The sequence below is a fragment of the Palaemon carinicauda genome, chromosome 45 (genome assembly GCF_036898095.1).
Source record: "Palaemon carinicauda isolate YSFRI2023 chromosome 45, ASM3689809v2, whole genome shotgun sequence".
NCBI classification, from domain to species: domain Eukaryota; kingdom Metazoa; phylum Arthropoda; class Malacostraca; order Decapoda; family Palaemonidae; genus Palaemon; species Palaemon carinicauda.
In genome coordinates, this window is record NC_090769.1 from 27,862,265 (window position 1) to 27,889,746 (window position 27,482).

General features: G+C 36.5%; 2 protein-coding genes across 2 annotated transcripts in view; one reads left to right on the forward strand and one right to left on the reverse strand.

Annotated features, from left to right (window-relative positions):
* Nucleotides 1-27,482, reverse strand: part of LOC137634940 (uncharacterized) — a 592,943-nt gene that overhangs the window by 233,494 nt on the left and 331,967 nt on the right. The gene's annotated exons all lie outside the window — the stretch shown is intronic.
* Nucleotides 13,708-27,482, forward strand: part of LOC137634812 (serine-rich adhesin for platelets-like) — a 79,372-nt gene continuing 65,597 nt past the window's right edge. Inside the window, exons 1-2 of the mRNA XM_068367363.1 lie at nt 13,708-13,909; nt 21,422-21,517. Of these exons, the coding sequence (XP_068223464.1) occupies nt 13,807-13,909; nt 21,422-21,517 (199 nt within the window). The 5' untranslated portion in view covers nt 13,708-13,806. The remainder of the gene's footprint in view (nt 13,910-21,421; nt 21,518-27,482) is intronic.

Sequence of the window (27,482 nt, forward strand, 5' to 3'; positions counted from 1 at the left end):
AATAGTCTGACCTATTCTTCACATATCCCCTCTGTCCTCATACACCTGACAACACTGAGATTACCAAACAATTCTTCTTCTCTTAAGAGGTTAACTACTGCACTGCAATTGCTCAGTGGCTACTTTCCTCTTGGTAAGGGTAGAATAGACTCTTTAGCTATGGTAAGCAGCTCTTCTAGGAGAAGGACACTCCAAAATCAAACCATTGTTCTCTAGTCTCGGGTAATTCCATAGCCTCTGTACCATAGTCTTCCTTTGTCTTGGAGTAGAGTTCTCTTGCTTGAGGGTACACTCGGACACACTATTCTATCTTATATTTCTCTACCTCTTTTTAAATTTTTTTTATAGTTTATATAGGAAATATTTATTTTAATGTTGTTACTCTTCTTATAATATTTTATCTTTCCATGTTTCCTTTCTTCACTAGGCTATTTTCCTGGTTGGAGCCCCTGGGCTTATAGCATCCTGCTTTTCCAACTAGGGTTGTAGCTTAGCAAGTAATAATAATATTAAAACAAGGAGCAGGCATTGTGTCCTTAACTATAACAATAGAGATTATTATAATAAATTCAACATGTTACGCCAACCACAACAGCCTATAAAACTATAATAAATCATATCCATTAACTTGGCTAATAGGCTTTCACTAAAGATTGTGGTTCGAGTCCCGCGCTAACTCGTTAGTTCCTTTGGTCGCTGCAACCTCACCATCTTTGTGAGCTAAGGATGGGGAGTTGGGGGTACCCTATTAGTCTATCTGCTGAGTCATCAGCAGCCATTGCTAGATCTTCCTTGGTCCTAGCTTGGGTGGAGAGGGGCCTTGGGCACTGCAACCTCACCATCTTTGTGAGGTAAGGATGGGGAGTTGGGGGTAACCTATTAGTCCATCTGCTGAGTCATCAGCAGCCATTGCCAGGCCCTCCTTGGTCCTAGCTTGGGTGGAGAGGGGCCTTGGGCACTGCAACGTCACCATCTTGGTGAGCTAAGGATAGGGAGTTTGGGGGAGCCTATATGTCTATCTGCTGAGTCATCAGCAGCCATTGCCTGACCCTCATTGGTCCTAGCTTGGGTGAAGAGGGGCCTTGGGCACTGCAACCTCACCATCCTTGTGAGCTAAGGATAGGGAGTTTGGGGGAGCCTATATGTCTATCTGCTGAGTCATCAGCAGCCATTGCCTGACCCTCATTGGTCCTAGCTTGGGTGAAGAGGGGCCTTGGGCACTGCAACCTCACCATCCTTGTGAGCTAAGGATAGGGAGTTTGGGGGAGCCTATATGTCTATCTGCTGAGTCATCAGCAGCCATTGCCTGACCCTCATTGGTCCTAGCTTGGGTGAAGAGGGGCCTTGGGCACTGCAACCTCACCATCCTTGTGAGCTAAGGATAGGGAGTTTGGGGGAGCCTATATGTCTATCTGCTGAGTCATCAGCAGCCATTGCCTGACCCTCATTGGTCCTAGCTTGGGTGAAGAGGGGCCTTGGGCACTGCAACCTCACCATCCTTGTGAGCTAAGGATAGGGAGTTTGGGGGAGCCTATATGTCTATCTGCTGAGTCATCAGCAGCCATTGCCTGACCCTCATTGGTCCTAGCTTGGGTGAAGAGGGGCCTTGGGCACTGCAACCTCACCATCCTTGTGAGCTAAGGATAGGGAGTTTGGGGGAGCCTATATGTCTATCTGCTGAGTCATCAGCAGCCATTGCCAGGCCCTCCTTGGTCCTAGCTTGGGTGGAGAGTGGCCTTGGGCACTGCAACCTCACCATCTTTGTGAGGTAAGGATGGGGAGTTGGGGGTAACCTATTAGTCCATCTGCTGAGTCATCAGCAGCCATTGCCAGGCCCTCCTTGGTCCTAGCTTGGGTGGAGAGGGGCCTTGGGCACTGCAACGTCACCATCCTTGTGAGCTAAGGATAGGGAGTTTGGGGGAGCCTATATGTCTATCTGCTGAGTCATCAGCAGCCATTGCCTGACCCTCATTGGTCCTAGCTTGGGTGAAGAGGGGCCTTGGGCACTGCAACCTCACCATCTTGGTGAGCTAAGGATGTGGTGCAGGGTTTGGAGAGCCTATAGGTCTCTCTGCTGAGTCATCAACAGCCATTGCCAGGCCCTCCTTGGTCCTAGCTTGGGTGGAGAGGAGCCTCGGGCGCTGATCATAAATAATATGGTTAGTCTCTAGGGCATTGTCCTGCTTGATATGGCAATGTCACTGTCCCTTGCCTCTGCTATTCATGAGCGGCCTTTAAACCTTTAAAGTACAATAAAAACGGTGTGAAAGTAAATTAACTAAGTTTGTAACGAAGTTTTGAATTAGTTTGTAACCAATAAATACAAATTATAAATGCAACAGATGTAATTCATCACCTTTGGTTCTCACCTGTGGTCATATTACATAACATTCGCAGCTTAATTTGTATTGATGAAAAACTTCTATTTTGAATTCAATATCCTTATTCATCAGACGATTCCATTAAGCCGAGTATGTGATTCCTATGTTTTGTGATTTTCGTATATTACAGACAAATCTATATAAATTGATTAAGTAAATATGATTAGAAAATGGATTTCACCTTTCTTAATGTCTAAAGAATGGATGCAACCTTTCTTAATGTCTAGAGAATGGATGCAAGCTTCCTTAATGTCTAGAGAATGGATGCAACCTTACTTAATGTCTAGAGAATAGATGCAACCTTTCTTAATGTCTAGAGAATGAGTGCAACCTTACTTAATGTCTAGAGAATGGGTGCAACCTTTCTTAATGTCTAGAGAATGGATGCAACCTTTCTTAATGTCTAGAGAATGGATGCAACCTTACTTAATGTCTAGAGAATGGGTGCAACCTTACTTAATGTCTAGAGAATGGGTGCAACCTTTCTTAATGTCTAGAGAATGGGTGCAACCTTACTTAATGTCTAGAGAATGGGTGCAACCTTCCTTAATGTCTAGAGAATGGATGCAACCTTTCTTAATGTCTAGAGAATGGGTGCAACCTTCCTTAATGTCTAGAGAATGGGTGCAACCTTACTTAATGTCTAGAGAATGGGTGCAACCTTCCTTAATGTCTAGAGAATGGGTGCAACCTTTCTTAATGTCTAGAGAATGGGTGCAACCTTCCTTAATGTCTAGAGAATGGGTGCAACCTTTCTTAATGTCTAGAGAATGGGTGCAACCTTCCTTAATGTCTAGAGAATGGGTGCAACCTTTCTTAATGTCTAGAGAATGGGTGCAACCTTCCTTAATGTCTAGAGAATGGGTGCAACCTTTCTTAATGTCTAGAGAATGGGTGCAACCTTCCTTAATGTCTAGAGAATGGGTGCAACCTTCCTTAATGTCTAGAGAATGGGTGCAACCTTCCTTAATGTCTAGAGAATGGGTGCAACCTTCCTTAATGTCTAGAGAATGGGTGCAACCTTCCTTAATGTCTAGAGAATGGGTGCAACCTTCCTTAATGTCTAGAGAATGGGTGCAACCTTCCTTAATGTCTAGAGAATGGGTGCAACCTTCCTTAATGTCTAGAGAATGGGTGCAACCTTCCTTAATGTCTAGAGAATGGGTGCAACCTTCCTTAATGTCTAGAGAATGGGTGCAACCTTCCTTAATGTCTAGAGAATGGGTGCAACCTTCCTTAATGTCTAGAGAATGGGTGCAACCTTCCTTAATGTCTAGAGAATGGGTGCAACCTTCCTTAATGTCTAGAGAATGGGTGCAACCTTCCTTAATGTCTAGAGAATGGGTGCAACCTTCCTTAATGTCTAGAGAATGGGTGCAACCTTCCTTAATGTCTAGAGAATGGGTGCAACCTTCCTTAATGTCTAGAGAATGGATGCAACCTTCCTTAATGTCTAGAGAATGGATGCAACCTTTCTTAATGTCTAGAGAATGGGTGCAACCTTTCTTTAATGTCCAAAGAATGGATGCAACCTTTCTTAATGTCTAAAGATTCGATACAACCTTCCTTAATGTCTAGAGAATGGATGCAACTTTTCTTAATGTATAAAGATTCGATACAACCTTTCTTAATGTCTAGAGAATGGATTTCACTTTTCTTAAGGTCTAAAGAATGAATGCAACCTTCCTTAATGTCTAGAGAATGGATGCAACCTTTCTTAACGTCTAAAGAATGGATGCAACCTTTCTTAATGTCTAGAGAATGGGTGCAACCTTTCTTAATGTCTAGAGAATGGATGCAACCTTTCTTAATGTCTAGAGAATGGATGCAACCTTCCTTAATGTCTAGAGAATGGATGCAACCTTTCTTAATGTCTAAAGAATAGGTGCAACCTTTCTTAATGTCTAAAGAATGGATGCAAACTTTCTTAAAGTCTAAAGAATGGATGCAACCTTTCTTAATGTCTAAAGAATGGATGCAAACTTTCTTAAAGTCTAAAGAATGGATGCAACCTTTCTTAATGTCTAGAGAAGGGATGCAACCTTTCTTAATGTCTAAAGAATGGATGCAACCTTCCTTAATGTCTAAAGAATGGATGCAAACTTTCTTAAAGTCTAAAGAATGGATGCAACCTTTCTTAATGTCTAGAGAAGGGATGCAACCTTTCTTAATGTCTAAAGAATGGATGCAACCTTCCTTAATGTCTAAAGAATGGATGCAACCCTTCTTAATGTCTAAAGAACGAATGCAACCTTTCTTAACGTCTAAAAATGGATGTCACCTTTCTTAATGTTCAATTCGTTAACAGAAAGATGTTTTCTGTGAAAGCAAATTCTATAGAAAAAAATGAAGATAAGCAAAACTATTAATAATAATAGTCTTAATGATTATAAACGAGGAAAATCCACCCCCCCCCCCAAGAAAAAAAGTACTTACAATTATTACAGTTATTACAATGCTAACCACTTTATGTTATATTGTCCACAGTTTAGTGATATAAGAATAAAAGCAATTGAGCTCCAACAACCATACGAAGAAGATAGTGCACAAACAGTTGGAAAATTCCTTTTTTGTGAAGAAAATATTGAAAATAAGAAAAGTGTACTACAACAAATGTGGATGAAAAGAGAAAAACTAGTAAAAATAAGGAACACACCAAACTAAAAGACACAGAGGCGCCGTTGCAAAGGCAAAGTCTCAACCTGAACCTGAACCTGAACCTGAACAACTAAAATCCTGAATAAATCTACGGTTAACCAATGCCGAAGTTCACTTCTAAACTTTGAAAGAAAAGTTACAAACATTGCGATAAGTGAATTGAGTCTTATGGCACCACAGACTTTCTCAGGCTTTAGATTAGATTTAAAAGCCCAGAAAGCGAAAGCCTAATAGTACAGGGAGTTACAGATTTATGTATGTAAGTACGGAATGTTAATATGAATCATATAATAGCCAGGCCTTCTCCAGCATGAGGCTCAATACTACACAGTATTCTAGAAGTTTTGTTCCAGCTGTTACCAAGTTGTGGAATGATCTTCCTAATCGGGTAGTTGAATTGGCAGAACTTCAAAAGTTCAAAGTTGGAGCAAATGTTTTCATGTTGACCAGGCTGACATGAGTCTTTTTATAGTTTATATATGACATATCTGTTTTTGACGTTGTTAATAGTTTATATAGGTCATATCTGTTTTGACGTTGTTACTGTTTTTAGAATGATTTATCGTTAATTTATTCTCATCATTTATTTATTTCCTTATTTCCTTTCCTCACTGGCTATTTTTCCCTGTTGGAGCCCTTGGGCTTATAGCATCTTGCTTTACCAACTAGGGTTGTAGCTTGGCTAGTAATAATAATAATAATAATAATAATAATAATAATAATAATAATAATAATAATAATAATGGAAATTTCAATAGAAAAATATCATCAATCATTCTAACTAGCCCTATATTCAAGGTGAATTCTTTCCATTTTAATTTCCAACTTACCCCGATTTAAGTAACAAAGTCGGGAATATAATTTTACTGATGAATATAAGTGCATTTTAAAAAGAGAGAAAGTGTCAGAACTATGGAAGTTTAGTTTGGTTTTGGTGCCTCATGAAATAATCACCAAACCATAAACATAATATTCTTTCTAGTTTCTGCTCATCACTATTTAGCTATCCCACACCAAGCGTTTATAATCTCACGGTTGTATCTTCATTTTTGTCAATGAATAAACTTCCAAAATCATATATTCAACATTTGTGCTACTTGCATACAGATGTAGGACTGTCTTGGGTTAGAGTTCTCTTGCTTGGGGGTACACTCGGGCACGCTGTTCTGTCTTATTTCTCTTCCTCTTGGTTTTGTTTAAGTTTTTATAGTTTATATAGGAGATATTTATTTTGATGTTATTCGCCTTAAAATTTTTATTTTTCCTTTTTCGTTTCCTTACTGGGCTATTTTCCCTGTTGGGGCCCCTGGGCTTATAGCATCCTGCTTTTCCAACTAGGGTTGTAGCTTAGCATTTAATGATAATAATAATAATAATAATAATAATAATAATAATAATAATAACTGCAATTCTATGCCTTAAACTTTCTTTTGAAAATCAATGCTGTTGTCTGTTCGTGTATGTCTGTTTGTGCGTGAAAGATAAACATACATATATAATTGACACTTAACAGGTATGACTTATTTTGTGTGGATGTTGAATGTGAACTTTTTCTGCTTCGGTGAATTTTACGCTAAATTTTGAAGCTATGATTATTGGTTTACCTTTATTTGTTTAGGACAACCATTTTCGAGCAATAAGTTTTGATTTATTTATTTGTTTGTTTATTTATTTATCTATTTATTTATTTATTTATTAATTAATTTATTTATTTATTCATTTATTTGTTTATTTATTCATTTATTTATTTATTCATTTATTTATTTCTTTGCTGCAGTGAATGCAAGGATCCGTAAATGACGCGAACATTTCGCGCTTCATAATGCAGAAGAATTCACACCACAGGGAGTTAACTCATCTCTTATGTAACTTCTTTCTCTGGATAAGGTAAGGGTACTAGGCTTAATTTAAGTATATTGGGTGGTTTACTGAAGTGTTTCGAAGTGATATGATATCATAAGTCAAGTTAGAGAACCGAGGTTGGTTTTTGGGGGTAGCCCCCGTCTCCCTAGGTTAGGTTAGTTAGGCGTGGTAAGTTATTATTATTATTATTATTATTATTATTATTGAATGTTAAGCTACAACCCTAGTTGGAAAAGCAGGATGCTGTAAGCCCAGGGGCCCCAACAGGGAAAATAGCCCAGTGAGGAAAAGAAATAAGGAAAAATAAAATATTTTAAGAATAATAACCACATTAAAATAAATAATTATTAAATGCTAAGCTACAACCCTGTTGGAAAAGCAGGAGGCTATAAGTCCAGGGACCCCAACAAGGAAAATAGCCCAGTGAGGGAAGGAAACAAGGAAAAATAAAATATTTTAAGAACAGTAACAACATTAAAATTAATATTTCCTATATAAACTTATAAAAACTTTTAACAAAACAAGAGGAAGAGAAATTAGATAAACACGAGATCTCTATAATAATAATAATAATAATAATAATAATAATAATAATAATAATAATAATGATAATAATAATATCCCTGTATTTTACTCGATCTGTATCCTTCACCGCAAAATAAAAACATTTTTCACTGTTTTCACTTTTTACAATGTGTCAAATCATTACAATATTTCGATCAAGCATATTTTGCAGCTTTAGATTATATTATAAAAAAAAATTATTATGTTTTTTTTCAAATATTTAAAATACTGGACAAAAGACGTTCAGGAGAACGGGACAAATATCATGAATATGGTACAGTTGGCTTCATTAATTCTGGTACACTGCATAGGAAGCTAAGGAGACGTCAGTGTACCGTAATTAATGAAGCCAACTGTACAATCCCGTCTGCTCACTCTAGCTCTGAACGGCCTCAAAGACCCCAACGCTAGACTATAGATTTCAAATTCATCAATTTGTGAAAATCAAACTTTTTGAGATTGTTAGGTGACTGAGCCTATATCATACAGTAAGGTCTGATTAAGAAAAAATTGACACTGATCATCAAGTAGGCCTACAGTAGGCCTAAACCTGTAACTTTCTCTGGATATCAGAAATGAATTTACAATCAATTTGTCAATCAATGTAGGCCTACGTGGCTAAGGACTATAAAGCGCGAAGTAAGAGATGATGAATGGAGAAGTATTGAATTAAAAGCTCAAGACAGAGACGACTGGCGAAATCTAACCGAGGCCCTTTGCGTCAACAGGCGTAGGAGGAGAGAGATGATGATGGTGTCAATCAATAGTTTGTTAAGGATACGTGCATCTTATTAGGTTAGGTTAAGAAATTGGGTATTATAGACTGAACATTTTACAAGTAGGCCTATTCAACATATAGACTGAACATTTTACAAGTAGGCCTATTCAACATACAGACTGAACATTTTACAAGTAGGCCTATTCAACACACAGACTGAACATTTTACAAGTAGGCCTATTCAACACACAGACTGAACATTTTACAAGTAGGCCTATTCAACATATAGACTGAACATTTTACAAGTAGGCCTATTCAACATACAGACTGAACATTTTACAAGTAGGCCTATTCAACACACAGACTGAACATTTTACAAGTAGGCCTATTCAACATATAGACTGAACATTTTACAAGTAGGCCTATTCAATAATCAGCTTCGCTGAAGTGGTTTTGATTTCTTAACATTTCAATGATTCCAATATATAAAAACCAGAAGTCTATTCCAAATTGCTTTCAGCCTTGGCATAATGAAATTCTAAATGTGATTTTTCCCGCTGATAAGACCACTTTTTCTGTATTTTGTATTTAAACAATTGTTTTAATAAGCCTTGTAATAAAATAAACATATAAAAAGGAAATTCGGGTTTATACAAAACCTCTACATTGTTATTCACTAGGTATTGTTTTTTTTTTACTTATGAATTGAGGTCGCTTTTTTTTATAAAATCAATAAATATGAACTCAAAATTCTCAAGCTTATTTCGGAAAATTTTCAAAATGATAATGATAGTGACTATGATAGAGGTAATTATGATAATAAAACTTACATTAGAATCAAATTATACCTGCAGTATATGCGTTTTTCACTCTAAAAAGAAAAGAAAAGTGTGATTATTGAAAGTCTGTAATTTATATACATTTGATTGTTATCTATAAGATATAAGGAATAAGATACTACTCTTCTCAGGCAACTTAAATGTAATCAGTATATGCATAAAACTGAGTAAAGGATGAAAAAAAAGCCTTTGTTGGCTAGAGCGTTTGAACAAAATGACTCGCGTAAATTTAACTCGTTCGCCAACAGCAGCCCATAAACCAGAGGAACCCTCTTACCTTATGCAATTTAAGCGGGAAATATCTGGCGTATCATTGGCTGATTCTTTCTCAGCTCTGATTGGTGGTTGTATGTGACGTCATGCAATCGTATTTTTATGAATGAATTTAACCGGTGAAAAACCTATACTTATTGCAGATGAATTATGGCCGAAAATCACCATTTCCATGGAAATAAACTTAAAATGGTTATTGATTGTGTAATGGATAGATAATAAGTATTGTTGAACAGTTTAACTTAAATAAATACGTCATATTCGAAAGAATACTTGTCTGTGTTCTGGATACAGTGATAAATGTGCGTGTGTACGTCTGTTAAGGTGTAAGTGAGCGAAAGCAACTACCAATCATAGTTGAGGAAGTTATAGCCAATCAGAGAACTGTAAAATCCCGCCAAGAGAGCACCATGGTCTTATGAGTTGCTGTTTAAGAAACCTGTCAAAATTTTCATACTATATTTGTTAAACGCTCTAGTTTATGGGGTGGGGAACGGAGCTGAAGAATTTTTGTTTTGTTTTTAAGAGAATTATAGATAGATATATTTCTTTAAAATATATAGAGACAGTCTCTAATAAGATATTTCAATAGAGATACAGATTCTGATTACTAAATAATTATTTTTTATTCTGAAAATACGTCTTAGTGACGTCATTAAGAGTAGGATGAATTTCACTTGTCTTCGCTTCTGTTTGCTGGTTTGAGTGATCTATTATTTATTATATAGAGCTTAAAATGGTGAAGTAACTACGTAACTTTAATGAATATTTTGTTACATTAGTCTTATGTCTATTAGGAAATATGTCGTCATAAATGGATAGGGGTAAAATACCAGCAGTATACATATTTCAGATAAGTGATAACTTAAACACAGCAAATTTTATGGAAAGATACTCAAAACAATCATTTGGTAGGTAAATAAAACAATGTGGATCTTAAATGTAATTTTAAGTAAGTGAACTGAAATATCTCGTGTGAATTTGACTCGTTTGTCAACAGCAGCCCCTAAGTCAGAGGAACTCTCTCACCTTATGCGTTTCCTTAGAGGGAAATATCTGACGTCTCATCGGCTAATTCGTCCTTTACTGTGATTGGTAGTTGTATGTGACGTCATACAACCTCGTATTTTATGAATGAATTCAACTGGGTTGAGGTAAAATAGCTATACTTATTGTAGATAAATTAAGACTTAGAAATTACATCGTTTATAAGTATAAACACAAACTATTATTAATTTAGAAATAAAATAGAAAATGGATCTTGTTCAAATGTGTGAGCTAAATAAAGACGTCATTTTCAAAGGAATAATTAACTTTGTTTTGGTTACGATGTTAGATGTGTAGGTGTGACTTTGTAAACAAAGACAACAACCAATCACAGTTGAGGTAGTTATAGCCAATCAGAGGACCGGAATCCACAGCCGAGAGTTAGTTCCTAGCTCTTATGCGTTGCTTTTCAAGAAACTAGTCCGAATTTTGATGAAATTATTTCCTATCGCTCTAGCTACTGGGGACGGAGATGAAGATTTTTCACTATTAGTGGAATTAAAGTTATATGTTTTTCCAAGTATACAGAGACAGTCTTTTATAAGATGTTTTATAACATATCCTATCAGTGAAATGAATTCTGTTTACCAAATTATTTTTGTTAAGAATAATAACACTCCTGTATGACGAACTTTACATGTTTAAATTACTGATTATTTCTGTTTGAATGAGGTATTGACTAACACGATATTGATATTCGATATTCAAATAGATACTATTATTATATCGAGCTTTGACAGTAAAGAAATTGCATAACTGTATTTAGTATGTTGTTGCATTTTAACTAAGATGTATTTTTTTCGAAGGAATAATAGAATGTTTTGGGCCGTGGCTCACATGACTGGCAATAGGTCATCCAAAATAAGATGATTTATGAGGTAGTGTGCGTGTGTGTGTGTGTGAACAAGACACAGGGGATTGAACTAATGGCCGTTCACATACTAACCATGGAAGATCGCAAAAGGGGTCTCCACACAGTCTCAAAAGTTTAGCCTTCAGATTTTGTCTTACTTGTTTACTTGTTTTGGGTTTAAATCCAACCACCTTCCACTGAAGTCGAGTGAACTACTTCTCGGGCGGGTCCATATCAATCATCTAACGAAACATTTTCATTATAACTTATACAATTCTTTGATTGTAGCATCTTCCAAATCATATGATCTTGTGAAAAGTAATGTCTTTAGTTTCTTCTTAAATTCAATTGCTCCCTTTAGGTCCTTCATTTCAGTTGGTAGTTTATTATAATGTCTAGGCGCACAGTAGCTGAAAGCCCTTTCACCAAATTTACTATTTGTTCTTGGTTTAGATAGTCTATGTTTGTCACTCATGTGTCTTATGGTAATATTTAAAAGTAATGTCTTTGGTTTCTTCTTAAATTCAATTGCTCCCTTTAGGTCCTTCATTTCAGTTGGCAGTTTATTATAATGTCTAGGCGCACAGTAGCTAAAAGCCCTTTCACCAAATTTACTATTTGTTCTTGGTTCAGATAGTCTATGTTTGTCACTCATGTGTCTTATGGTAACATTTGTTTCTAATTCTAGTTTGTTCAGGCATTCTTTTAGATATTTTGGTTCAGTATCTTAAACGTTAGTAAGAGTAGCTTGTATTCGATTCTCGCCTTTACCGGCAGCCAATGTAATTTAATTAGTGCAGGGTTAATTCTATCCCTATTGTGTAGTCCTTTTAATTCTGAAATTGGTTAGATCAACAGTTAAAACTGTATTAGAATATCTGCTCCCTGGAATAATTTCACTGTGACGAAATCTGAACAGCTGTAGGAAAAAATAGTTTCTAAATAGAAAGATGATTCACATTAAATACTTGGTGTTTAGCTCGTGTTCTTTTTTTTAAAGATAAAAGTGAGATCACATTGCTCAGCAAACTGTTGATCAACAAACATTTATAGATACATTTTCAAAAGTCGAAATAGAGCTACTAATTTATATAGTAGGCCTATCCTTAGCCATATACTGTTTTTGAGAACGTCATAATCATTATGAGTATGAAGTCTTACATTTCCAAAGAGACTGATCTCGACTTAATCTCGACAAACTAGAAAGAGAATACGTGGACAATGGCTCATGATGTTCCAGGTTTGTAAGTACAGGCAGTGTGCATTTCTCAGTTTTTATTCAGCAATAAATCAGTTCCTTACGGAGTTATTTGGATTAGGTCATTATATAAAATACTTTTGCGTTGAGCTTATTTACTTCCATAGATGCTATTTTCTTTTAAGCTATACATTTTTTTTGTCTATTGGAAACGTCCCTGTCTAGCAATCCTCTGGTCTAGGGTTTGAGCCTCGCTCAAACTCGATAGTTCCTTGTAGTGTCTGCAACGTCACTATCCTTGTGACCTAAGGATGTTGGGTGTTTGGGAGGGCCTATAGGTCGACCTGCTTGGTCCTATATGTAATAAAATTCAACAACTGGTCCATTTGCCCCACTACTCTCTAGTGGAAAGAAGCCACTCAACATTTAACAATAATTAATATAATGGAGAACTTTTTGGTTATCTTAGTGTTGACAGGTGTATGAGGAAATGAGACTGTGTAAAAAATATGCCAGACTATTCGGTGTATGTGTAGACACAGGAAAAATTACGTGTAACAAGAGAAGGGTCTAATGTAGTACTATCTGGTTCATGAAAGGACTCAATAACTCTACTACTCGCGATCTATATATATATATATATATATATATATATATATATATATATATATATATATATATATATATATATATATATATATATATATATATATATATATATTTATGTATGTATGTATAAAAATGCGTTATTATACCTGAAAATGATGATTTTTTGCATGATTTGTTTGGTTGTGTAAGTATATTATGTTTTGTGTGCGCATTGTGATTTTCATGTGTTTTACTCTATCACTATAATTTCCAGAAAAACTAAATAAACGCTTAATGATTTTCGGGTGATTCTAATATATTTATCTGCATAATTATATACTTTAATATATTTTTTCTTTCGAAATTTATAAGAAAATAAAGAAGGAATAACTGGAAAACCATTAATGAAACCGATAATTATATTTTTCATTTGGACTCGAATGACTGCAGCAATAACACAGGGTTGCCATGCGTACGATAATTATCGTACGTGTACGATTATTTTAGGTCCAGGATGGTGTACGATACATACCTTAGGTATATACATATGTGTGGTGTGTGTGTTTAATTAAACAATTATACTAAAATATTTTGAAATACGTCAATCATGTAACACCCTAATAATTATATTGAAACTGTGTACGATAATTTTGGTTGTAAAACGACAATTTTAAGGCTCATGTACGATAATTCAGTCGAAATAATCTGGCAACTCTGAATAACAACACCAAAACAGAAACGATGATAGTCGAGCGGTGTTGACTAACTTCGTAATACTTGTGTTTTTCTTGAATATTCGAGATAGTATATTTAATTTATCTGTCATGCTACCTACAAGTGGTTACTTCCGTGGCATCGACTGTCCTAGTCACGAAAGGGGACATTGTAAACGGCCGTACTGTCATTTCAACCACCACCCCAAAAAAGGTCAGAAATTTGATGGACATTTTTGCCGAATTTTATAAATTTGACGGATTAAAATGACACTTTCTTCTCCTAATGTACTGGTAAATGATTTAGCTTGAATTTTACAAATTCGGTAGTGATGTTATATGACCTTAAGCTTTCATATTGTTTTGTTTGGGTGATTTAATCTGAGAAAAAGGTCAGAAATTTGCTGGACATTTTTGCCGAATTTTATAAATTTGACGGATTAAAATGACACTTTTTTTTCTTCTCATAGACTGCTAAATGATTTAGCTTGAATTTTACAAATTCCATAGTGATGTTATATGACCTTAAGCTTTCATATTGTTTTGTTTGGGCGATTTAATTTGAGAAAAATGCTTTTATGATGCAATAAATTCCTGTGTGTTTAATGAATGTCTAATCATGTTTATTGGTGCATAAGATATGTTTTATGTCTTTACTCCTTCATAAAATACATTAGAAGGATCTCTGTGGGATACCTCGTTTATTTCGGTTGTGGGCACTCGAAAAACACCATGAGTAAAAATTGCATAAGTAACCCATAACCATTTTGGGTTAACAAGGTGTTTCAGTTTGTTTTATAAGTTTTGACTAAGTAACCAATAACCACTTTGGTTAAAATAGGCATTTCAGTTTATTTATAAGTGTTGACTGATTTTGATGATAGCAAATGTCTAAAACAAATATTTTACGTCAAGAAGTTGGAACTAATCTTGCCCTCGTATACATTACACCTTGTCCTAATGGCACCTATGCATAGATCACAGCAATATCAGTTGGAATAATACAAAGCTCATTTGTGTCATGGTATACCTGGTTTTAGTTTGGAACAGAACGAATAACGGATTGATTGATTGATTGAAAGTTTTCTGGCATCCTGACAACGAAGATGGATATTATCCTATCTAAATTACATCCACATAACCTAATTTAATCTAAAGTTGGTGTGCTTTTCTCCATGTGACCCCCATTCCCTAACGTGACTTACGCACATTTTATCACTTGGCAAAGCTTGAAGCTTACATAAAACAAATGGAGCTGCATGATAAACTAACTAGGCTACATCCTCTTAACCTAACCTAAACTAGTGTTAGCTGTGTTCCTTCTCATGACCTTCAACTATGTACCTCATACTTATCTCAAGTATCTTTCTAGATAGGCTATTAGATGAAATTTATCCTGGCCGAAGATATAATATCGGCTATTCCCTTAAAGGACTAGTTACGGTCATGGCAGCCATTGAGTGAATGAAGAGGAAATTATAATTGATAGATTATGTTCCCACAACCACTTCCTTCACGAAAATTAGCTGGCTGAGGGCAGGTATAGCACGCAGACTTGCTATCGGCTTAACTACCCCGATCCTGTCTAACCCAGAGCTATTTAATTGGCTCCTTGGATGATAAGATATGGGGCACCACCCCTCTTTTTGTTTCTTGACAAGGAGACCCAGCAAGTGATACTTATTTCGCGTGGGATTTCTGTTCTATTTTTTATAAGCATTGCATTACTAATTGACTGACTAACATGGTGAAATTATGAAAAGGTAATAAAAGCTAATTATAAAATGATTATTTAACATTTAATGACTAAATGACAAAGTCATTATGAGATTATGAATATTTGATACAAGCAAATTATGAAAATTTATTTATTTGGTAAAGAATAAAAAGAATAATATCCAACATATCAGTCCATCATCAACAAAAATGAATAAAAGTAGCAAAATTGAAATTATACATATGATTACATATCAACAGTTACCATGAATATTTTGAAAAATTGAAAAGGTACAGTATATTAATTCTCAGTGGCGTATACCACTACATTAGTTCTACAAATAGAAATGTCACCAGACACTACATTAGGGAGCAAACACCGAGGCACGTGTTATTACACTATGCAGAGCAGAATGTTGTACATTTTCTTGCCTCCAAACAAACACGCCAAAACTGTCAGCACTATTATTTCTCATAGTGGAATCTGTTTTGGTTAGAAATAAACTTTCATAAAGTGCCTTATAAAGCATATACATTGCATTATACCCCATGTTAATCTATTTGCAAAAGATCTTGTGTGCATTTCCACGATGATTATCTAAAACTGTCATCCTATCATTGTTTGGCTATCTTTTATAGAATTGCAAACTAGTATAATCCAATGAAATTTACTTATTAACCCTTTTACCCCCAGGCTATTTGGAACTTTCCAACTCTTAACCCCCAGGCTTTTTTTTTTTTTCAAGTACATTTTGCAATATATATTTTTTAAATTGCTCTAACAGCCTTAATTTTCGTCATAGAGAGGTTAGGTTGGTCTCATTCTTTTGGAAAATGTATGAAGTTTCTCATAAAGTTATCAAAAATATGCAAAAAAAAATGTAGATAGCAGTTTTTTGCAAGGACGTACCAGTACGACCATGGGGGTAAAGGGATGAGTTTTGTGAAACGTACCAGTACGTCCATTGGGGGTAAAAGGTTAACTGTTTTATAGATACATACATTCTATCTCAAGATAATATTTAACTATTTAATAGATACATACAGTCTATCTGTTGAGATAAAAAGAAATCAGGATTTGTGAGAAATACAATTATATAGGTGTATAAATATTTCAAATATGATACGTCATCTAAAAATACTTCTTAACTTAATTAAAGTTGATTGAAAAACACGTTTATTCAAGGCATTTTGAGTGTGGTTGTCTGGATCCGTGTCCCAATTGATGTGATGTCATGTCTCTGTCAATGGTACAGGGACTTTGACAAGCCTCCTCCACACACACTCTTACACCTGTTGCAGTGAACATAGACTTATTGCTGGAATAACAAAAGTTTACTGACAATACATGTAAAGTTGGTGCGGACTTGAAAATGAGGAAGATACTGATCTCAGAACAAAATAGTTAAACTTGGGTATGCAAGTAGGTACACGAAAATAATGACCATTTTGTATAATTATTTGCAAATTCCATGAAAATATGCTTATGATCGCATCTGAATTATAAATACCAAAAATAAAATTGCCCATTGAAAGCAGAAACTGAAAACATTGGAGAACAGAAAATTCCAGGAGACTGACAGTGGAATGAAGTACTGTACAGTAATAGCACATTTTAGGAGAGGAAACAAGCTTATTACAGTACAGTACTTAGGAAAATAAGGAATAAGTTATTTAGATACAGTCAGTCCTCCTTATTCACAGGGGTTAGGTGACAGACAGACGCGAAAAGCAAGAATCCACAAATACTTGCTGCCTAATATTGTTTTTACTTGGTTTCTATCACAGTATAAGTATTGTCTTAATGAATGAATACATTTCAGTAAGTGTACAGTACTGTATTTGTAAAAGTGTACTATGCGTTAAGTCTAAAGTACACATAACACAAGTCATTGCCACACTTATACCTACATATAATACATACTGTACCAATAAAACACTGTTGTTTCTAACAAAACTCACTGTTACTGTAGTGTAGAGTACTGTAATATATGTACAATACCATCACTACAGTACAGCTTATTTAGCTAAGGTACCACTCGTAAGTGTTCGCTACTTTTGGCAGGTCGACTCACGCCAACGAAACTCAATATACACCTAGCCTACATGTACATTACGACTGTACTGTAAAGTTCGGTATTTGTATTCAGCACCATATAGTACTTACTAAAACAATAACATTACAGTATTACACAATGAGTATACAAATACAATGAAATTAAAAGAAAAGGTATCAGTATGGCACCAGAGCCGACAACTGTCTGGCGCGTGAGGTAACATTTATCACATTTTATACTAAAATCACTATAAACACACTGGATATATACAGGTTTTTTTTTTACATTACTCTTTTACACCACAATGTGATTTTGCACAAAGAGGACAGAAGGGGGAGATCGACACGCGAGGAGAGACGATGCAAGACTGACTGAATGATCGAGAGATGGAATCTTCCCTGTCTTTCTCCTCAGTCTAAGCCCAACTGTGCAATTCCTAATGACAACACTGCTAAGAGCAATGCTCTAATGACGCAGTGGCATTCTTTATGCTTAGAGGGCATCCTGTCCACAGAGTAGCTACTGCAATCCTTAGACACATCTAGGACTACTAAGTTTTTTGCTGCTGTTCCTTCTTCCCCAGCCCTTGAGAGGTAGTGCCTGATGTGACCCCTCTTTCTAGGCCCAGACTCCTGAAAGTGCAGTCAATTAACTATTCTCATCTTCTGTAGCTCCATTACCACTAGCAAAGGCAACCTGAAATTACGACAAAGTAAAAAGGATAAAATGTACTTGGCCTCTATCTCCTATCAGCTCATTTCCTTGGACCTCTTGAAGGGCAAAGAGGAGAGTGTGCCTTTTGGGTATCCAGCCTAATTGTGCTCCCGCTGCATGTAAGCAAGACATAGGTGCCTCCAATTACCCCAGGGGATCAACTTCTCCAACTGCAAGAACAAGACTTCCCGTTGCAGAGGACGAGATAGATCTTTTAATCTCTGTGTGAGACATCACATGCGCTTGCTCACCTGTTAGCGTGCACTCACCTGTTTGTGCGCATTCTCCTGTTCACTAGTGGTCACCTGTTCTTGCTCTCGTTGGTTAGCATACGCTCACATGTCTATGAGCAATCTCCTGTTTGCGCGCACTCTTGTTATCACACGTTCACCTGTTAGCATGTGGTCCTCGGGGAATCTCTCCACGCACAAGACCTTTTTCATGAGTGCAGGTTTCAGTGAATACAGTGAACCCTCGTTTATCGCGGTAGATAGGTTCCAGACGCGGCCGCGATAGGTGAAAATCCGCGAAGTAGTGACGCCATATTTACCTATTTATTCAACATGTATATTCAGACTTTTAAAACCTTCCCTTGTACGTAGTACTGTTAACAAACTACCCTTTAATGTACAGAACACTTAATGCATGTACTACAGTACCCTAAACTAAAACAGGCACAAATGTTTTGTTTACATTTATCTCTGATCATAATGAAGAAACAAACTGGAGGTAGAGCTTTGCTTATTACCCAGACATATTTCCCATACTTTTCCCTTAGAACTACATCACATCTTCCTACTTTAGATATATATATATATATATATATATATATATATATATATATATATATGTATATATATATATATATATATATATATATATATATATATATGTATATATATATATATATATATATATATATATATATATATATATATATATATATGTGTGTGTGTGTATATATATATATATATATATATATATATATATATATATATATATATATATATATGTATACACATATACATACCTACATATACAGTATACATACATACATACATATATACATAAATACATGCATACATATATATATATATATATATATATATATATATATATATATATATATTACTGTATATATATGGGTTATGGAAAAAATCCGCGAAGTGGTGAATCCGCGATGGTCGAACCGCGAAGTAGCGAGGGTTCACTGTAGCCCTACGCTCGCTTATATATCCCACCATCATCATCAGTTACTTGTAAAGTCTCCTTTATGCAAACGATCTTGTAGCGGGTGCTCTCATTCACGCATACGCTCACCCCTATTCTTCCCTTTTTCTGAGAGCGGATGTTTACTTGAGGAAAGCCAGAGACTCAATTGTTATGTAGGGCTTCACATGAGTGATCGCCACGCGCAAGGTCTCCATATACAGACCTCTAACATGGAAGAGATCCACCTCAGGGTGAGACCCTAAGTGCTATTCTTCTCAAGGCACTCACCAGCAAATATTGCTGTACACCTGATTCTTCAGGCTCTTGGTCATACCAAACTAAGCTTGATAAGTTATGTGGCCATCCCTCAAGTGCTAGATCATTGCACAATAAATTGTCACAGAATAGATGTACACAAGGTCGTCTGGGTGGATCCAACATGATCACTCTACGTGTTGAATTTCTAAGAGTCCCAGGAGGATTAGGGAATCGACGCCTAGGTATTCCTTGTAGGGTTTCCGTTACCCTCATCCCAAAGTTTGTCACTAAAACTCAGAACCTGACTGTTGGTGACCCCAGGTTCGATACCTTCTCCATCTCCTCCAGCAAGATCTGAAACATAACTAGGCATTGAGGGAGCTGAAGACCTTAGAGCTGTGTTGGACCTCTCAAACTTTATTCCATGTCACATTGTTATTTTATAAAAGTAAAGGTGTCTGGTTTCAGTTCCAGTTTCATCAGAATAGATGCTCACCAGAACATGAGCTAGGCAAGCCCTTACTGTGGTGCCCAACCTCAGCAGTGGCCTCCCCAATAAACAGCTCTAACTCACTATCCTGAGCTGGGATCAATCTGCTGGCATGCAAATGCTAGGTGAACGTGTTACCACTCTACTAGCCAGGAGGTTGTATCTTCCTGTTTGGAAATATTTTGTTTTTACTCTGTGAATGTTATTGCTCAAAATCATGGCAACTCAACCTGGTTTTTGATCTTGGTATAATTTTGTATCTATTTCTTTAAATTGTTTGTGTGTTAGCGTATGAGACCTTTTATTCAAGCCTAGTGTTAGCTATTTCAGAAGTGAAAGGTTGTTTCCTCAAAATGCATATTGCTTGTGGAGACTAAATTAGTCTCTCTTTGTAATCATTACTAGTTAAGTTTCTTAACTACATTTGTAGATATATCTTCATTTTATTTTTCGAGTTCTGTACTACTGTATTTTAATAAACATTTATACTCTGTGAAGTAAGTAATACGAGGGCTGTTAGAAAAGTATCCAACATTTAGCCGGGAATGAAAACTGGCATACCTGGAGCGTTGGAAACCTAATCATCCTCAAAGTAGTCTCCTTGGAACTCCACACACTTCTCCCACCGGTGCCGCCGTTGTTGAAAGCATTCTGAGAAAGCCTCTATCGAAATAGACTTTAGTTTGGCTGTCGTAGCAGCCATAATGTCCTCTCTTGTCTGAAATCGCGTTCCTTTCAATGATCTCTTGAGTTTAGGGAAGAGCCAGAAGTCGCAAGGAGCCATATCAGGAGAGTAAGGAGCCTGCTGAATCACAGGGGTCTGATTTTTTGCCAGAAAAGTCTGAATGAAGTGCGACGAATGTGCTGGAGTGTTGTCGCTGCTCCAGTCGTTCCGTCATTTTCCTTGAAATGAAAAACCGACGAGATCACTACACACTACCTCACTCAAATGCTACTTGTCAACAACTGACGCTACCAACAAGCGGGAAAAAATTCACGCATGTGCACGAAGGTTCAAGGTTGATTCATGCAAGCACGCTTGATTCAAATCCATCACATGCTGGAAAAAAAAAAATAAGGTCGGATACTTTTCTAACCGCCCTCGTATATGTAATTTCACTTTTTGTAGTTTAAAGTAACAGAGCAATGCTACTGAACTTATAGGAAGTTCTAGCGCAGTTACTTAAGGTAGGCAAGTGGGAAAGTAAAGTACACTACTGTATTTGTGATTTTAGAACTACAAAGCCAAGTGATTTAAAAAATGTATCATTGATTTCAGAACCCAGTCTGGCTTTGCCCCAACAGGATGCTGCTGTTGTCACAGAAGCAAAGACTACCAGCACTGTCTCTGAAGTTCCTCCACAGCCACCTGAAGGTAAAGGATTTCCTTAGGTTTAGATGTACAGTAATGTCATTTATTCTTTTATCTTTTTTGTTAATTTAAGAATAATTTGAGTTCGTTCTAGAGCGTAAACCATTGCTTCTCAGATTTCATATTAGCCAGTCATGTGTATGCATTCTTACAGTACAGTAGTAAGGGAGACAGCTCTGATGGAAAGCATTCCATCTCACTCACTGCTTTCTGAATTTTCATTTCGTCTTTATCGCATTCATATTCCTTTCTTTCACTTATTCATACACAAACACAAATCATTAACGTTTAGAGCAGTGGTTCCCAACCTGGGGGAAATTTCCCCCTGGGGGGAAATTTGAAGCTTCCAAGGGGGGAAATGATTACACTACCTACTAACTAAAACAAGCGGAAAATGTCCTCATAGTACGTGTGGCAATTTTTTGTTAGCCATTCAATTGTGATATGATCATATCAGTTCTCAAAGACATGATATTCAAGGGGAGAATTGGAGTGTCATGCCCATTTCTGAGGCAGGCGAGTGGGCATGAGGGCTGGGCGGGGCATGAAGGGGGAAATCTGGATGGTTGAACTGGGTGCAGGGGGGAAATGACAGAAAAAAGGTTGGGAACCACTGGTTTAGAGTATGAAAACTTAAGGTATGGCAAAGAAACCCTGTCAATCGGAAAGACTATAACTTTTGACTTTGGCCGCATGCATTATTATTATTATTACTAGCTAAGCTACAACCCTAGTTGGATAAGCTGGATGCTCTAAGCCCAAGGGCTCTAATAGGGAAAATAGCCAAGTGAGGAAAGGAAATAAAGAAATGAATTTACAAGAGAAGTAATGAATAATTACGATAAAATGTTTTAGGGAAAGCAACATTAGATCTTTCGTATACAGTTTAAACTATAAAGAGAGACTTATGTCAGCCTGTTCAACATGAAAACATTTGATGTAGTTTGAACTTCTGAAGTTCCACCGATTCAACTACCTGATTAGGAAGATCATTCCACAATTTGGTCACAGCTGGAATAAAACTTCTCAAATACAGTTTAATATTGATCCTAGTGGTGAAAAAGGCGTGACTATTCAAAGTAACTGCATACTTAATATTATGAGCAGGATGGTACTGTGTGGGAAGACCTTGAATCTTGAAAAATCTTATGCAACATGCAAAATGTTGAACAGCGGTGTCAGAGATTAGGATTAATATCTAGATCAGGAATAAGAAATTTAATTGAACAACGGTGCCAGAGATTAAGATTAATATCTAGATCAGGAATAAGAAATTTAATTGAACAACGGTGCCAGAGATTAAGATTAATATCTAGATCAGGCATAAGAAATTTAATTGAACAACGGTGCCAGAGATTAAGATTAATATGTAGATCAGGAATAAGAAATTTAATTGAACAACGGTGCCAGAGATTAAGATTAATATGTAGATCAGGAATAAGAAATTTAATTGAACAACGGTGCCAGAGATTAAGATTAATATGTAGATCAGGAATAAGAAATTTAATTGAACAATGGTGCCAGAGATTAAGATTAATATCTAGATCAGGAATAAGAAATTTAATTGAACAACGGTGCCAGAGATTAAGATTAATATGTAGATCAGGAATAAGAAATTTAATTGAACAACGGTGCCAGAGATTAAGATTAATATGTAGATCAGGAATAAGAAATTTAATTGAACAACGGTGCCAGAGATTAAGATTAATATCTAGATCAGGCATAAGAAATTTAATTGAACAACGGTGCCAGAGATTAAGATTAATATCTAGATCAGGAATAAGAAATTTAATTGAACAATGGTGCCAGAGATTAAGATTAATATCTAGATCAGGAATAAGAAGTTTAATTGAACAACGGTGCCAGAGATTAAGATTAATATGTAGATCAGGAATAAGAAATTTAATTGAACAACGGTGCCAGAGATTAGGATTAATATCTAGATCAGGAATAAGAAATTTAAGATTGCGAGTTCTTATCTAACAAATTAAGATGAGATTTAGCAGCTGAAGACCAGACAGGAGAACGATACTGTACTTGAAATAAGGCAGCATGAATACTTCTTAAAAACAGATTGATCCCTGAAAATCTTAAAAGACTTTCTTGATAAGCCAATTTTTGTGCAATTGAAGAAGAAACAGATGGAATGTGTTTCTCAAAAGTAAATTTGTAATCAAGAATTACACCTTAAATTTTAACCCTTTTACCCCCAGGCTCTTTGGAAGTTTCCAACCCTTAACCCCCAGGGGGTTATTTTTTTCCCAGCACATTTTGCAGTATATTTTTTTTAAATTGCTCTAACAGCCTTAATTTTTGTCATAGAGAGGTCAGGTTGGTCTCAATCTCTTAGAAAATGCCTGAATTTTCTCAAAAAATTAACACAAATATGAAAAAAAAAATTTTATAGCATTTTTTTGCAAGGACGTACCGGTACGTCCATGGGGGTAAAGGGATGGGTTTTGTGAAACGTACCAGTACATCCTTTGGGGGTAAAAGGGTTAAAAGTGTCTTATAGAGTTAAAGAAACATTATCAATGTAGAGATCTTGATGTTAAGGGGCCACCTACTTACTATCATACTTTGAGTTTTTTAGGGTTCAGCCTTATGCCCCATAATTTGCACCATGCACTAGTTTTAGTGGGATCTCTATTAACCCTTTTACCCCCAATGGACGTACTGGTACGTTTCACAAAACACATCCCTTTACCCCCATGGACGTACTGGTACGTCCTTGCAAAAAACTGCCATGTACATTTTTTTTTTGCGTATTTTTTATAACTTTATGAGAAACTTCAGGCATTTTCCAAAAGATTGAGACCAACCTGACCTCTCTATGATAAAAATTAAGGCTGTTAGAGCAATTTAAAAAATATATATTGCAAAATGTGCTTGAAAAAAAAAATGCCTGTTGGTTAAGGGTTGGAAAGTTCCAAATAGCCTGAGGGTAAAAGGGTTAAGGGATTCAGCAACCCCAGATATACCAAGCTTGTTTTCTAGGCCAAACCATATATCACAATTACAGTATTTAGTATGAAAAGTAATGGACCAAGAACACTACACTGAGGAACACCAGATTTAACATTTCTATAGCACAGAGGAGGGAAAAACTAAATGCTAGTGTTGATATCAAGTTAGTAAAACTAATATGAAAATATCTAACTTTCTATGAAGTTTTAATTTTTTCATATACTTCAAACCCATTACATATACTGTAGAGTCAGCCTCCACTCTTTGCGAGGGTTAGGCAACAGAGACAAGTGCAATTTTGCAAATATTTTCTTGCCTGGGTGGGATAACTCCTAACCTAACCTAACAACTCACTGTCCATTGCCTACACTGGGATAATTAACACCCTAAGTACTGCTTGATATTGATTTTACTTGCTTTTTATCACAGTATAAGTAGTTTGTAATTAAATGAAGACATATTAGTACAGTGGTACCTCTACATACGAATTTAATTCGTTCCACAACCTACTTCGGATGTAGAAAATGTTCGGATGTAGAAACTAATTTTCCCATAAGAATACATGGTAATTCATTTAATTTGTTCCTCAGCCTAAAAACCCATAATAAATCCTTAATAAATGGCTACACATAATTACACATAACAATACTATAACTGCATAATATGAAAGAAGCATGTAAAAAAGATAACTACAAAGAAATAATGAATAAAAAATGTGTTTTATTGCCACTTTACCTTAGAGACAGGCCAGCGCAGGTGTAGGATTTGCTACGCCACGAGGAGACGGACGATCGGCCAGAAGGTAGACATGGTGTTAGCATGTTCTTTAAATAAATACTCTCTCTCTCTCTCTCTCTCTCTCTCTCTCTCTCTCTCTCTCTCTCTCTCTCTCTCTCTCTCTCTCTCTCTCTCTCTCTTGTTCTTCTTCACTGTTAGTGTTAGAGACATCTATTAATTTTTTTTCTGAGAGAGAGAGAGAGAGAGAGAGAGAGAGAGAGAGAGAGAGAGAGAGAGAGAGAGAGAGAGAGATTAAACAAAAATGAGAGATTAAACAAAAATGTGTTGTGTACATATGATTTTTAACAGCGTTAACGAGTTGAAAGACAGTTAAATGTAACTTAAAAAAACAATATCAGCAAATCTGAATTCCTTTATTAACTAAAACAAATTTTGATACAAACACACTCGTGTGCATATGCGCAAACACACACACACGCACGAGGAGGTAGAGATGGTGACTGCGATAACATACCGTAACTTACACTACGGAAATTTTAATCTAACTTAGCTTATTTATTTTTTTTGTAAATTTTTATATTTCATATTTTTTTTTTTTTCTTTTGATTTTTTATTTTCATCACTTTCAGTGACGAGTTACGGTATGTTATCGCAGTCACCATCTCTACCTCCTCCCCGACCGTCTCTCTTATTGCGTAGCAATTCTTGCACCTGTGTGTGTTTGTGCATACGCACACGAGTGTGTTTGTATCAATATTTGTTTTAGTTAATAAAGGAATTCAGATTAGCTATTATTACTTTCTTAGTTTCATTTAATTGTTTTTCAACTCGTTGACGCTGTTAAAAATCATATGTACTCTAAACACATTTTTGTTTAATCTCTCTCTCTCTCTCTCTCTCTCTCTCTCTCTCTCTCTCTCTCTCTCTCGGAAAAAAAATAACAGACGTAGACGTATCTAACACTATAACAGCGAAGAAGAACGAGAAAGAGAGAGAGAGAGAGAGAGAGAGAGAGAGAGAGAGAGAGAGAGAGAGAGAGAGAGAGAGAGAGAGCGAATTTATTGAAAGAACATGTTAATGCTTTGTTTAGAGAGAAACAGAAAAAGAGAGAAGTGTTATTTAAAAGAGCTTGTTAATGCTATCATGGTTTTCTTTGTTTCACTTTTTTCAATATTAAACTTACCCGATAATCATGTAGCTGTCAACTCCGTTGCCCGACAGAATTCTATGGAGGGATACGCCAGCTATCACAATACTAGAAGGGGGTGTACTTACCAGCGCCACCTGTGGCCAGGTACTCAATCATTTGTTGTTGACACCTCCTCAATTATTCCTCTGTCGTGCTTCCGGCTAGACGTTCTGGGATACGCTTATGGTCTTCGAGTTTATTCACGGATATTTGGTGAAGTATTCTCTCAGATTAACGGCTGTCGCTTTACTGGAATCCTTCTTATATTAGCTAGATAGCTTTTATATAATACTGATATAACGGTTAACGAATTTTGCTTGTTTTTGGATCCCCCTTTTGGCTAACTCTTTGGATTACAAGATGTCTGACATTTCGCAAGCCCCCTCCCATAGACGATGTAGGTCTTGCAATAGGCGTATTCCGAAGGCCTCGGTAGATCCTCACACCGCTTGTTCTGACTGTAGGGACAGGCCCTGTCTGTTAGAAAATCGATGTGAGGAATGCGCCGGACTTTCGGAATTGGAATTTGTCCGTCTTTTAAAATATTCATCTAAGTTAGAGAGAGGTAGAGTTAGGAGGAGTTCTTCTCACTCTTCTATGTTTTCCTCACCTCATGATCCCCTACCTTTTCCTACCCCTGTAGTGGCTACCCCCGAACCTACTGTGTGCCCTCCGCCTGATATGTCAGTTGTTTTGCGTGCTATTCAGGCTTTAGGCGATAAAGTAGAATCAGTGGTAAGTGACCATAAGTCTCTGATGGCCGAAGTTAAAGAACTGAAGGTCAAGAGTGCAGTGGGTGGAGTTAGTGCCAGTGCTGTGACGAGTGCTAGTGTCGGTGCAGTGCCAAGTGCTAGTGGTGCCAGTGTGGTGCGTGAGGATTTTTCTGTGCGAGCCAGTCGTCCTCCCAGTCCGGGACCTCTTGCAAGCTCCCATGCCCAGGGGAGAAGCAATGTCGAAGGGCTTAAGGGTTCGACAGGCCTTGTTAGGCGCACAGAACTATCCTCGGTGGTTGCGGGCGTGTCTTCCTTAGACCGTCACTCCCACCTGCAGACGATTGAGCCCGTCTTATTCTCG